This window comes from Lissotriton vulgaris, chromosome 7, assembly GCF_964263255.1.
Source record: "Lissotriton vulgaris chromosome 7, aLisVul1.2, whole genome shotgun sequence".
NCBI lineage: Eukaryota > Metazoa > Chordata > Amphibia > Caudata > Salamandridae > Lissotriton > Lissotriton vulgaris.
In genome coordinates this window covers 1300207812-1300221630 of record NC_141695.1, presented here as the reverse complement: position 1 = coordinate 1300221630, position 13819 = coordinate 1300207812, and the positions used below count along the sequence as shown (strand labels likewise).

The 13819-nt window shown below is 49.4% G+C and overlaps 1 protein-coding gene across 1 annotated transcript in view; it reads right to left on the bottom strand.

The window, feature by feature from the left end:
* LOC147703538 (integrin alpha-M-like) overlaps nt 1-13819 on the bottom strand; it is a 509428-nt gene that overhangs the window by 274261 nt on the left and 221348 nt on the right. The window contains exons 7-8 of the mRNA XM_086931904.1: nt 13015-13160; nt 12227-12380 (exon numbers count right to left, since the gene is read on the bottom strand). Of these exons, the coding sequence (XP_086788030.1) occupies nt 12227-12380; nt 13015-13160 (300 nt within the window). The remainder of the gene's footprint in view (nt 1-12226; nt 12381-13014; nt 13161-13819) is intronic.

Below are 13819 nucleotides of genomic sequence, written 5' to 3'. Positions count from 1 at the left end.
CTGCTTAAGATCTATGCAGCTAAATGTGTCTCCACTGCGATCTATGGGGCTGGTATTTGGGGGATGGCCGATTGCACACAAATTCAACTAGCGGAAAATGCCTTTTTCAGGTACTTGTTAGCTGTCCCAAGATCAATCTCTACAACCATATGTCATAACGAACTAGATCAGGATCCTATTACAGACCTAATTAAGATAAGACCTGTCATGTTGTGGCATAAGATATGGTCCTCTAAGGACACAGCTTTTAGCAGGGATGTGATTCAAGACTGTATGAACCAATCAGCGGCTAGGAAGTTTACCTGGCTTTATTATGTTAAAAAATTCCTGAATTTCATTGGCCACCCAGAACTATATGTAACCCCCAGCTCATGTGTATTGATTTCGAAAAAAGTACTAAAGGAAACCTGCCTTGAGCTGTTAGAAGATAGGCGGCGGTATCTGGATGGAAATAAGTCTACAATCATTTCCCATTGTTGCATTCTACATGGTCCAGGTTTACATCCATACCTGGCCCCGGCACTTTCCAGTTACCCTAGAATGCTACTAACAAGGATGAGGACTGATTGTTTTTACAGGATGATAACCTTTCCCGCTCCAAATGACTGGTCTCCCATGCTAATAAATTGTCCTTGTGATGACCTATCTACTCAGACAAATATCCACTGCATCTTTTTTTGCAAATACTATGAGTGGGGCAGAAAAAGGTATCTGTTGCACCTACTAAAGATGTGGGGATTGAGACAATGTAAACCAGCTTTGATCAGACTATATATGCTACAAGACGAACTTACCATGGTCGCAGCTGTTAAATTCCTGAAATATGTAGTAAGATGTAGATGTTCGATGGCATAATGATTGTATGATTGCACTGTATACCAACACATTTAATAGTATATATTAATTATCCTGGTTTTTTTCAGTGTTTTTAAAGAAGGTTTAATGTCCTCTTTTAAAATCTTTTTATGTAAAATAACGTATCAAATCATACTATTGTATCTTGTGGATGAAATGTTTTCTTTTTTAAATTCTTTTATGTGCTTTTATGGTCTTTTAACAAATACCGAATAAAGCTATCTTTGACTTGACTTGACTTGACTTCCAACACGAATCGGGCCTATCCATGATTTGGCAAAGTTGTGTGCATTCCCTGCTTTGGCGGAGCTGGAAAGGCCACTGGCTTAGGTAACTAATTCTGGAATCCATTGGGAATCCACAGTTTTTTAAATATTTAAGAATTAAAATATATCATACTGATGCATACTTACTGGGTGTCAACTTTGGGAAAGGGATGCATGGCCTGAGAAGTAGTGTGTCCTTTCGGGGGCACCTTGGAGCTCCCTATCATGGCCCAATGGCATTGACTAAAATGGTGGTGCTCTTCAGAGTCTTATACGACCTTGTAAACGTTCCAATCTAGGTACCACAACCTTGGTTCTGGTCCCTTGAAGTCCTAATCATGGAAATGATATGGAATGGGCAAGGCCCCTGGGTGTCACTGCGTACCCTGCAGAGGCTCTCATCAAGCGGAGGCCTGGGGTTCCCAGATTAGAAATGATATTACCTTGCAGCCCAGCTGAAGTTGATGGCCCGGGGGCTGGGGGGGAGGGGCACAACCGGGAGGAGCTAGTGGAATTTGGATACCCAAGCAGGGAAAGAGCATTGCTGGCTATACAAATGATGGGAGTGAACCTCGCTCCGGCCCAAAAGCCTAGATGTTTATGTGTGCCACTAAGGTGTTGGACAGGTGCTTACTGCCGGATGGGTTCAGCTGATCTTTATGCCCCTGCAGCACCGCTGATGGTTTGTCCAACAGCTTGAAAGGGTTAGTTTACTGCTGGACGAATGGCACTGTGGACAGCAGCGGGTGTGGAAACTGTGGTAGACTATTATTTAGAGTGCTTCCTTTGGACCTTGGAGACACTAATGATGGAAGACAGCCTACCTGGTACCCAGTTTTGGCTTTTGGGTGTTAACCTGAGCCCTGGGACACTGGTTTTGGGCAAGGGGGTCGGAGCCACCTTTGCATGGCCTCTTCCAGAGCACGTTAAAATTGATGGGGGCAGACACTTGGTCTCCTGGTTATATATTCAGCAATGTCAATGCGGATGGGTGAATTACTGTGCCTCAAGGCTAGATGAGAGGCCAATATTGGCAGGCCTTTCTATAGAAAGAAATCGACAGGAACGTTGGAACACACTTACTCCTCCACCTGCAACACTATATTTAAATATGTGCAATATAACTATATACACTGCACATACCTCACTCCTCATGTTGCAGAGTGCCCACCTGAGTTGCCCTTGATGCGCCCATGTTGACAAAGATTTTCTCCACATTGTTTGGAATTGCCTGATCAAGCACATTTCTTGTTGTAGGTCACTATGAATTTAGAGTGCACTTTCAACTGCGAGTGAGCGCATACAGTGTAGATCTGTCTCCTTGGGTTGTGCAAAAATCAGCATGCACAGAAGGCTACACGGACTCCTAGATCCTGGGAAAGGGTGTAGAGATATCGCACGTCACTGGGAGTCCCCACATGGCCCCCCTCATAACAGATGGCGAGCTGATCTGAGAAGCTGGGCGGTAGCTGAAGGAATGGTGCTCCACCCTGAGGATTACAGAGACCAGAATTGTGGAGAGATGTAGTTGCTAGCTTCCTAGAGCTGGATTAGTAGCCTTCAGTTTACAATAGAATAGGTACCTCCCTGCTCCCCCCGTTGCTTTGTGGAAAACGATAATGTTAATATACATAAGCGGCGTTCATTTGCTTTTCATCATACCCCTCACTGTAAGCAGAACGAATACCGTGAAGCGTGGACCGTATCCTTCCGCCAGTATAGGTCCATGCACGTACATACGCAGCAGCCATTTTAGACACCATGGCCTCTCTGCCTGTTTGTTAGACTCCCCGGCTTCCCTCCTGCGCGCATTGAACACCCCCCCCCTCTCACATGCGTAGACCATAAAACGCTCTCCCTCTGCGCGACCCTGCTCTGAAAAGTGACACTCCTGCTTGACCCACGCACCCCCCCATTTCCTCCCAGGAACACCCTTCCCTTCTGCTGACGAGAATTCCCCAGCTGTACCTGACTGCCTCCGCTCTCTCATGCATGGGTCATAAGACCTCTCTTTCTGTGCGACTCTGCCCCTGGGAATCACGCCCCGCGCCTGACCAACACCTCCCTTCCCTACATGAATACCCCTCCTTTTGATGACCCCTTCCACTGAGCCAGATTGTCCACGCGGAACGCTGGTCATCCCTTAGCCTGAGGATACAGTTTATTGCCCACTACTGTATGTACTCGCCCCTCTCCAAAGAAGCTACTATTGATCATGGCCTCCCCGCCCCCCGAGATCCGATCAGGCGCACACATTCCAAAGGAATCAGCGGAACACTTTACTGCGTGATAGCCCCTTCCCCGTGTATGAAGGGTGAGGACCTCTATTGTAGCCACGTGTTGAAATGAGCCGGAACAGGGAGGTTTCGGGGATGTCTTTTCCTGGCTTCACAATGCTTTTTTTGTAATAAAGAATGTTCATGCATCATAAACTTATGTATAAAAGGCGATGTCTCAGAGAACTTGTTAGAGCACCTCCCGAAAGACACCGTGTTTCGTGTCCGAAATGACAGGCTCTCCTCATGAGTAATAAAACTCTGTTCTTGTCTCCCTGCTTCCAGGCCCGTCTCTTTATTTTTGTAACTATACAAAATGGGAACTAAGAGGCGCTTTGCGCCAGCAGCCAGGGCATCGGTTGTACTATGGGCTGACTTTTCCACAGCTTCTGACTGGAAACTGCGGAAGGGATGGGGGTGGAGCAACCGGGAGGTAGGTGGAGAAGACTTGAACTGGTTGGGAGCCGAAAACGACCACCAAAGACACGTCCCTGTTCCACCCTGACCTCATCTGTCACATACCCTGGTTGAAGAGGTCCTGGACCGCTTGAGTAGTAAACTAGGCAGAACTGCAATGAGAGGCAATAAACACTGGGTAAAGTTAAGTTATGAGTTATATTGTAACTGTTACTCCGTCGCTGTCACTAAGCTCTGATAGGACAGGTCCACTTTGTTATCCCACATGTGGCAGCAGGTCTCACACGACTCCCTTACCCCTTCTTCAATTAAGTTGTCCTCATTTTGTTGTACCCTATTTCCACAGTTTGGCCTAGGCTATACCGTGCCCGAAATACCTAGACTGGTCAATGGTGAGACTCTTCGGTATTGTTACGCTCTCTATACTGAAACTGTCATGAGTCTTCTCTCAGTATCCTGTTCAATAACTCACTTGTTTACAAGGTGCTGTACTGGATATTGCAATTCAGAAAAGGGGGTGGTGATGGACAGAGTATCTGAATTAAGCAGAACACTCCTACCCAGTCAACAGATCAGGGCTTGATCCATCACCGTTTTTTAGCTCACTGCACCATCCCAGAACCTGGCTATATGCAAATTAGTCTGTCCCTGGCCCAGTGCATCATGGGAACAGGGCAGACCAAACTACCAAGCCAATTCTTTACTGGAAAGGGAACAAGCTTCCGGGGACCGGTTTCTGGCATTTCAGCCGTCGTCGGCCCGGCTTGCTAGAATCCTGATGGTGCAGTGAGCAAGGGACTCATGTCTGAGCCAGAAACTGGTCCCTGGAAGCTTGTTTTCTTTCCAGTAAAGAATTGGCTCGGTAGTTTGGTCTGCCCTGTTCCCATGATGCACTGGGCCAGGGACAGACTGATTTGCATGTAGCCAGGTTCTGAACTGGGATGGTGCAGTGAGCTAAAAAACGGTGATGGATCAAGCCCTGATCTGTTGACTGGGTAGGAGTGTTCTGCTTAATTCAGATACTCTGTCCATCACCACCCCCTTTTCTGAATCGTTTTGGCCACCACAAGCGTGGTAGGGTATGCTCAGATGTGAGTCCCTTGCTCACTGCACCATCAGGATTCAAGCAAGCCGGGCCGAAGACGGCTGCAATGCCAGAAACCGGTCCCCGGAAGCTTGTTTCCTTTCCAGTAAAGAATTGGCTCGGTAGTTTGGTCTGCCCTGTTCCCATGATGCACTGGGCCAGGGACAGACTAATTTGCATGTAGCCAGGTTCTGAACTGGGATGGTGCAGTGAGCTAAAAAACGGTGATGGATCAAGCCCTGATCTGTTGACTGGGTAGGAGTGTTCTGCTTAATTCAGATACTCTGTCCATCACCACCCCCTTTTCTGAATCGTTTTGGCCACCACAAGCGTGGTAGGGTATGCTCAGATGTGAGTCCCTTGCTCACTGCACCATCAGAATTCAAGCAAGCTGGGCCGAAGACGGCTGTAATGCCAGAAACCGGTCCCCGGAAGCTTGTTTCCTTTCCAGTAAAGAATTGGCTCGGTAGTTTGGTCTGCCCTGTTCCCATGATGCACTGGGCCAGGGACAGACTAATTTGCATGTAGCCAGGTTCTGAACTGGGATGGTGCAGTGAGCTAAAAAACGGTGATGGATCAAGCCCTGATCTGTTGACTGGGTAGGAGTGTTCTGCTTAATTCAGATACTCTGTCCATCACCACCCCCTTTTCTGAATCGTTTTGGCCACCACAAGCATGGTAGGGTATGCTCAGATGCGAGTCCCTTGCTCCCTGCACCATCAGGATTCAAGCAAGCCGGGCCGAAGGCGGCTGTAATGCCAGAAACCGGTCCCCGGAAGCTTGTTTCCTTTCCAGTAAAGAATTGGCTCGGTAGTTTGGTCTGCCCTGTTTCCATGATGCACTGGGCCAGGGACAGACTAATTTGCATGTAGCCAGGTTCTGAGCTGGGATGGGGCAGTGAGCTAAAAAACGGTGATGGATCAAGCCCTGATCTGTTGACTCGGTAGGAGTGTTCTGCTTAATTCAGATACTCTGTCCATCACCACCCCCTTTTCTAAATCGTACTGGATATTGCGGCACTGGAAAGTATCTATACATGGTATCTATGCCTTCTTCATGTTGTTTGATTAAAATGTGAAACGGTCAATAAAAAGATTTAAACATAAAATAATGTTGGTGTTACTGGTCTTTGTGGGATTTAGGCGAGGCAGGCATAGGCAATTATATTGGGAGGGAGGGCTTGCACGCGCAGCCAAATGTGACTGCATGGAAAATTATTGTGACGACATCAGTTATGATCAGGCCGTATGTCACTGTTACCACGTGCAATAACAGAAGGCAGCTCAATCATCACTAGCCATGTAATGAATAGGATCTAAAAAAGCTTCATCTTTGAAACGCATATACCTTCTTGCTTCTAAAACCAATAAAGATATTTTAAAAAATGTGGAATGTAGGGTTGGGTGTACACGCCTGAGTTTGAAAATCCAATATTCATATTCCAGATAGACACTTGACCCGCTAAAGAGCGAGAGCTGCAGGTTTCGGCCATCATTTAAGCATGAATGGCCTGTTAATTCCGATGGGCCCGGTAACAAGCGTTACTAGACGCCCTGGAAGGACCAGGTCTGTGTTTTGTACACAGAGATTTCGTCTATTTAAAACGAAAGAACTCTCATTTTGAGTCCCTGGGGAATCAAATGTGCGACTTGATGAGGCAGCACTGATTTCCACATGCTATTCCCCAAACACGTGTAATACACATAAAGAAGGAATAAAATGTAAGCGAGATTAGGGTCTTCTATACCTATTTCACTGTGTGGCCACCGTCTGATTTTTGGCCTTGTCCAACATTTTACTAAGCGCTCCTCACGTTTCAAAGGGGAAGGAAGGGTGCTCTCGAGTTTAGATTTCTGCATATCAGCGATCTGCCACAATTACAAATCTTTTGGTGAGTTAAAAAAACAAGAGCCTGCAACCAGAAACACATTTTCTAAGTCGTCATGTGGCACAGACCCAAGGCTTTCCAAGACATGTAGGTATATTTTTCCCAGTTTGATGGCTCTGTGAAAAAGGAGAGGCTAATTACGTAGAATAAGCTCTCCGCAGCTCTACTAGTGAATAACTGAATGGATGCTCACAATACACCAAGAATTGCCACCATAAAGTCAGAGACAGCATGGTGCCGGAAGTCAGTAATATCATCTCAGGGACACATTATGGCAATGGCGATTACCATAATTCCAAGAATGAGCACAATATGCGATGTACTGCCACCCGAACCAGCATCAATCGGAATTGGGTACCATTATACTACAGACGCAAACATGCCAGTAACTAACAGAATCATGCCGGAACCAAGAGTGCACCAACGGTGGGATACAGCATCACATGAAAATGGGAGAATTACCAACATTATGGCAGATCCAGCATTATGCCTCTAGGGAGTGCCAGCATGCCTTGGGTACAAGCAGTAGGCCAGAAATTACCAGCATTATGCCAGGACCAACACTGTGCTAGAGATGGGCACCATCCTACCACAGATAAAAAAACATTGTGCCAGAAGTTACCACCATTATTCCAAGAATCATTACAATAATGACAGCGGTGGGGCCAATCACATCTGAGAGGAATTCAGTTTGCAGAGGAGAAAAATGGGCGCTAGGTGTCATGAAGCCCCTGATAAAAGAGCTAGATCCCTGATGATGGGGAACCTCGACTATACAGAGTACATTTGGGGTTTGTGCACCTCAGAATGCTGGAAACATTCTGAGGACGGAAGCTGCGTGGTGCGGTAACTGCATCCCTGCTAATTAGCACACCATGCAGTATTGCAGGCTGTAGGTGTGCAAGTACTACACCTCTTTAGGGTAGCCGTTTAACATTGTCCTACCACATGATGCTCCAGATCATCCTTCATGAATAGACTTTCCACACTGTAGAGTGGTGAAGGGCCCTAGGCCCGCATGTCGCAGGAGCAGCAATAACGTGGACACAGACACCAGTTAGGGGTAGTGGGAATGGCCACGAGCACGTGCGCTCGGCCTCTTTTATTGGCAGCGTCATGTGACACCATGACGTCTGTGGTGGGTGTGTGTAAAGTGTCTTACATCACTTCTGAACACTAGAACGTGTCCATGCTCGGACACTACATCCCTCCCTTTTTTTAATTGCAAAGACCCACATTCAGAAATCAACCTGTGGGGAAAATAACATGTATCAGGATGCAGTAAAGTGTTCAGCTTCCGCAGTGTCTTTATATCCGCCGCTGCTTGGAATCGCAGATGATGTTCAATCTGTTGCGGGGAACATCAGTTCACAGTGGCACCGGTTTGTGGTGCTCGATGGAAGCAGTCTGTTGACGACTCTGCAACCAAGTTGTCCTCACAGTCTTTCTTTTGTTGACTTCCGTGGCAACGGGTGCAGTTAGAGTTCTTGTTGCTCGCCGTGGAATGGTATTCGCATGCCGGTCTCGGTCTTGGTCTCACTTGTGGTCTTTGTCTTACTTAGCAAAAGTCAGATCTGTTGAAAGGCATCCCTCTCACTAGGATGACCTCTCTCGTTGGTGTTCCCCTGCCACGGGATATCCTTGAGGTCCTTTTTTCTCAGACTCGCACTGGGCTGGATGTGCCACATCAGTTGCTCTAACGCCGCCGTCAGTGGGGGTATGGAGGAGACGATGTGCCTCACCTCAGATTCCGCAGCCTCGTCTCAAGGTAGCTGTTGGTTTCTGTCTTTGCTTGCGATGTCTTCGCCCTCCCCTGACCTTTCGGATGGGCGTTGGATGACCATCTCTCGTCGCGGGGACTGTTGTCCCGGAGGCCTCTGCCCCTGGGCCACCACGGCTGGCATTGTGCAGTGTCCGTGTGACCCCAGAGGTGGATCTCACAAACGGTCTCGCTTGCTCCTCTCCTCAGATCCTGGGTGTGCGGAAACATCGTCGTTCAGATCAGCTGGTCTTTGCCACTGGTGTTCTTCCGGCCTGGTCTTTTTTGCCACTGGTGTTCTTCCGGCCTTGTGCTCGTTGCACCGTTGTCCTGGCACTTGTCGCCTTCCTTCTCTTCGGGAGTGTGAAAGGTCTTCCTGCACTCCTCTCCCTTTCCTTGGTTGGGTCACTGTGGGGGACGTTGCTTCGCACTGACTTCTCCTTCCACTCTTAACTGTGGCAACAGGCCAACGTGGGTATACTTCCTTCCACTCTGACAGTGGCAGACGTGCCACTCTGATCTCTCCTTTTCCACTTTCCATTTCACGGTGGCAGACGTGCCACTCAGATCTCTCCATTTCTTCCTTCCTTTTCGCGGTGGCAGACGTGCCACTCCGATCTCTCCTTTTCTTCCTTCCTTTTTGCGGTGGCAGACATGCCACTCAGATCTCTCCTTTTCCTCCTTCCTGCTTCGCGACATCACTTGGTCCGATCTTGTAACTTCTCTCCTGACCTGGCTCCTTCATGCAGGGCGCGCCCGCTGCATGTGTACCCCAGGTCTTGTCCCCGTCGGAGACACTTTCTCCTTCTTCCTCAGCAACCAGAGTTGGTGTCGCGAACTCTCTTCTCTTGGTTCTGGTTGGTGACGTTCGTGGTCCACGTCCGTAGACCTTGTCTTGGTTGAACGTCCTGGACCGTTTGGCGGTCCACTTCTGCCGATGCCGGCCAGGTTATCTTCGGTCGTCCTGTCGGACTTTGCGCTTTAACGATTTCTTTGTTTGGGGACCCATCGGGGGTCAGCACTTGATGGACGATCATTTTTGCGGATCAGCTTCTGGGAGGCGCCACGTCGTGTGGTCGTGCGTGATAATTGTTCTGCGCGGTGGCGCGGCTTGCACTCTTCTTTCTCCTTGCGGTGGCCGTGCGTTGCCACGTGGCGCGATATCTGCGCACTTACTGTTCAGGGCTCTTGGGCACCTGTTGCGAGTCTTTGGGTGCTTGCTGCTTTGGCTGACGTCGGGTACTTGCTGCTTTGGCTGTCTTTTGGGTACTTGCTGCTTTGGCTGACGTCGGGTGCTTGCTGCTTTGGACCGTTGGCGGGAGTAGTTGATGCTGCGGTGAGCGCCTGTGGCCACAAGGCGTCGCTGCTCTCTCCGTCCTTTGATCGCGGCAGTCTTTTACCTGGACGTTCTTCCAGTGCTTTGCTTTGCAGTCCTTTCCTCCAGACGTCAGTGTTTGGATGTTGAGTGAGACGTTCGCGTCTTTCCCCACGTCGCGTTGGAAGTGGCAGCCGCCGCCTCCTTGCTGGTGTGTGCGGGTGTCTTCTGCGCTGTTGCGCACTTTCTTGCTGCGGGAGTTCAGATGCTTTTGCTGCGGGAGTTCAGATGCTTTCCCTGGGGGCGCTACTCAGTCTGTTGCCTCTGGATGCTGCTAATTTCTCTTGCGTTGTACAATGCTTGTTTTAGTACTGGTGAATGTGAGTGCACTTTTGCTTTTGGCCACTGGGTGGCAGTGTTACTGGATTTGTTGGCAGCCTGTGTTGTGACTCTTGTCTTCCCCTGGTGTGCACTCTACTGTCTCTTCCTCTCTCAGTGCACAGGGGGCTGGGGCTGGAGCTGCTGCTGGGAACCTGTTTCAAACTGTCCTCCCAGTGAGTCTCTTTCTTTTCCACTTTTGGGGGCAGAAAGGCATAGGCGCCTCACAGTTGATTGTTTGCTGCAGAGGGGCACAAGTTCAGGTTCTTGCCGGGTGCACCGGCACTTTCAATTGTTTGAGTGTGCTGGTGGGGCTCGTTTAAACTTTTGGCGGCGCTGGCCGCTTAACAGGCACTTTGTTCCTGCCCACGAGGTGGGGGCACAGTAGATGGCGGCGGCGCTGGCCGCATGCAGGCGCTTCCTCCTTCTCCTGCTTACCCCTCCCCGCCCGCGGCAGCCTCGGCAGTCCTCACGCGGGGGGGGGGTGTTGATGAGGCTTCCCTCCGGCGGGGAGCGCGGCGCTCCAGTCACTCCTCCCTGGGCAGGGGCGTGCTTGAGGCAGGCCGCGGGTAGGCTCCGCCGGCTCTGCTTATTTAAATGCTGTCTTTCTCCGGCGGCGCGGCAGGCTTCACATTTCCCCGGTCTCCCGCCGCAGCAGCTTCACTTTGCACACGCTGCGCGGCGGAGACCTGCCATGATTCTCGCAGGCCGCGGGTAGGCTCCGCTGGCTCTGCAGTGTCCTCACACGCTGGGGTGCCGCCGGCAGGCCGCGGGTGGGCTCCGCTGGTGCTGCTGAGACTTCCTGTTGCTGGGGCGCTACCGGCGGGCCACGGGTGGGCTCCGCTGGCCCGGATCACACTGCGAGGGGGGGTCGGGAGGCGGTTAGCTACTCCGCTCCCTCCCCCTCGTTGATTCTGTTAGTTGCGGGCCCGGCCGCTCTCTCTCACGCCGTCTTCAGTCTCTGTGCCCCGCCGCTTCTAAGCACACACGCGGTGGGGGCAGGGGACGACTCGGGCAGGCCGCGGGTAGGCTCCGCTGGTCCTGCTTATACTTGGGCACAGTTCATGGCGGGCACTTCGCCCCTGGGGCTCACCTTCGGCCGGCCGGCCAGATGCTTTGTCGCGGTCGTGGCGGGTGGGCTCCGCCCGGCCCGTGCACCTCTCCGGTGGGGGTATCGGCCACGCGGCCATCGCAGGTGGGCTCTGGGCGGTCCGCTGTTGCTTGGTGGCACTCGTTGGTGGCGGTCGACACGGGTGGGCTCCGGTCGGCTTGCTGTGTGGCTCCCGGTCACTGCGGGGCTCCGACGTGCCCACCGGCTTCTCGGCGCACTGCGCCCTGCTGCAGGGGATGCCCTCTAGGCGGGCAGCTCTCTTCCCCTTTTTCTTATTTTCTGGGTAGTGGCACGCATGGGCTGCACTACCGACCTCGTCGCCATTGTAGAGTGGTGAAGGGCCCTAGGCCCGCATGTCGCAGGAGCAGCAATAACGTGGACACAGACACCAGTTAGGGGTAGTGGGAATGGCCACGAGCACGTGCGCTCGGCCTCTTTTATTGGCAGCGTCATGTGACACCATGACGTCTGTGGTGGGTGTGTGTAAAGTGTCTTACATCACTTCTGAACACTAGAACGTGTCCATGCTCGGACACTACACACACCACTGCAATCGCAAAGTCTGCCAGAGCAGTAGCAGTCCGCACCGCATGTTCATCAGGAATGTTTGGCCAGGGTGTCGACTTGCTCGAATTGGCAGTGGTGTCAAGGAGGCGCTACAAATGAGTGGCCTTGCATTTTAGTGCAGTGATGAAAACCACCGCACAAAAATGCGTTAGTATCACGCCTTATGCGTGGTTCTTAGCAGGGCTGGATAACAGGGCACTTTCATTAATCCATATGGACAGTCTCATTTGCACGTGGATCTGCCCTTGATGAAAAACTGCAGCTCACACTCAGTTCACGCCCTTCACAAAGATAGCAATGATTTTGTTACCCCAATGGCGTAGCGTACGATGCCTCGGCGCTCCACCTCCTTGATCACGGGGGGCAGTGGGGTGCTGTCTCCAAAAGTCTCCCCGTCTGTAATCACGATGAGAAGTTTGGTGGCATCGTTCCTAGCGCCACTTCTTTCTACAAACAAGTCACTCCTGGAATAAAAAAACAAATTGTATTAAAAATAACCACAACTTAAATAATGACAATCTAAAAAATGTATGAAAGTGGTTTACAGTAAAAATGTAAATTTGTTCCGTTATAGAGGAGCATTGTGTTTTCCGTACCACTGATTTGCATGCATAAGTCATTTAGAAATCCTGAGATTCATTATTCTTTTAAATTGTGTTTTCATGACAGCACAGTTTCTCTCTAAAATCGTTGTGCTCAACCCCCCTCAAAGCTCATCATACATTCGCTTTCACAACAGAAATTTAAGACAAAACTCAGTCTATCAGAAGAGTTAACACATATGCACACCTTTGCCAACTCATGCCTTTCTTTCACAGCGGGAAAAGGGCATGTTTCCAGAAATTCTTTTACAGAATTGTCTAGATTGCCTGTGACACTGGTTTTGTCCTCTCTCATTTCAGCTATGTCTTCTGCTGTTTTCCATTAAATAAATATCCATCCCCACGAATCATTCTGCATTATTTATTTTCTATTTCTATCTCTCATTCATCCTTTTTTGAACATGTCTTTCTCAGCCTATCACCTTCCTTTTGTGTTCCATTGTCAGTAGTACATCTTTTTGGTTACAGCCACAATGAGTTATTAGAAAATACTTGCATGACTCTCAATAACGCCGTTGGTGTGTGTGTTGCTCCGCGCTGATGAACAATGCCTCTTAGAAGTGTATCCGGATTTCTGATGCTCCTAAATCTGTTGAAATCAAAGTGTATCTCGAATCGATCGGAGTACTGCATTAATGCAAACTAGAAGAAAATATAAAAATAGAAATAGTCATAATAGAGCAGTATCTCAGGATATTCGCCAAGCAGTATTATATATCGTCAACTTGACCCGAAGGGATCGGGTATCAGAGCGCTTTACATGGCACCAGTTACGGACATGAGAAACATTCATTTTTGTTAGGCACGGGGAGAATACGTGATGTGTTTAGAATCACGGGATGTTCAGCATCATAGGCAAAACTCGAACACAATTTCACCAGATTCGAGGTCGACCGCCCTAGCAGTTAGGCCAATGTTAGTACTTCCAAAAGACATGAGCCAGGCAACAGAAAGTTGGTTGTTAGCAGTTAAAAATATCATATAAAGACCCAAACCCTTGAGAGAAAACTGATTTTAACACTGGGACTAAGCGGAGCTTTCAAGTTGAACAGGCAGGTGGTTTAGTAGCTCATTCAGTCCAGAATTTGTTTGTTGCATGCTAGTATTTGTAGCCCAGTATAGCCCAATGTAAAAATAGGAGTACATGTCCCAGAATTCAAAGAAATATTTCTGGAATAGAGGAGATACTTGTGCATGGAACTGGGAAACTTGAGAGTTCAGACAATGCATTTCTGGAAATACAAAATACAAATTTCGAAAAAGAGAATAAATAGCTTGCCAATTATACATTTAATACACCA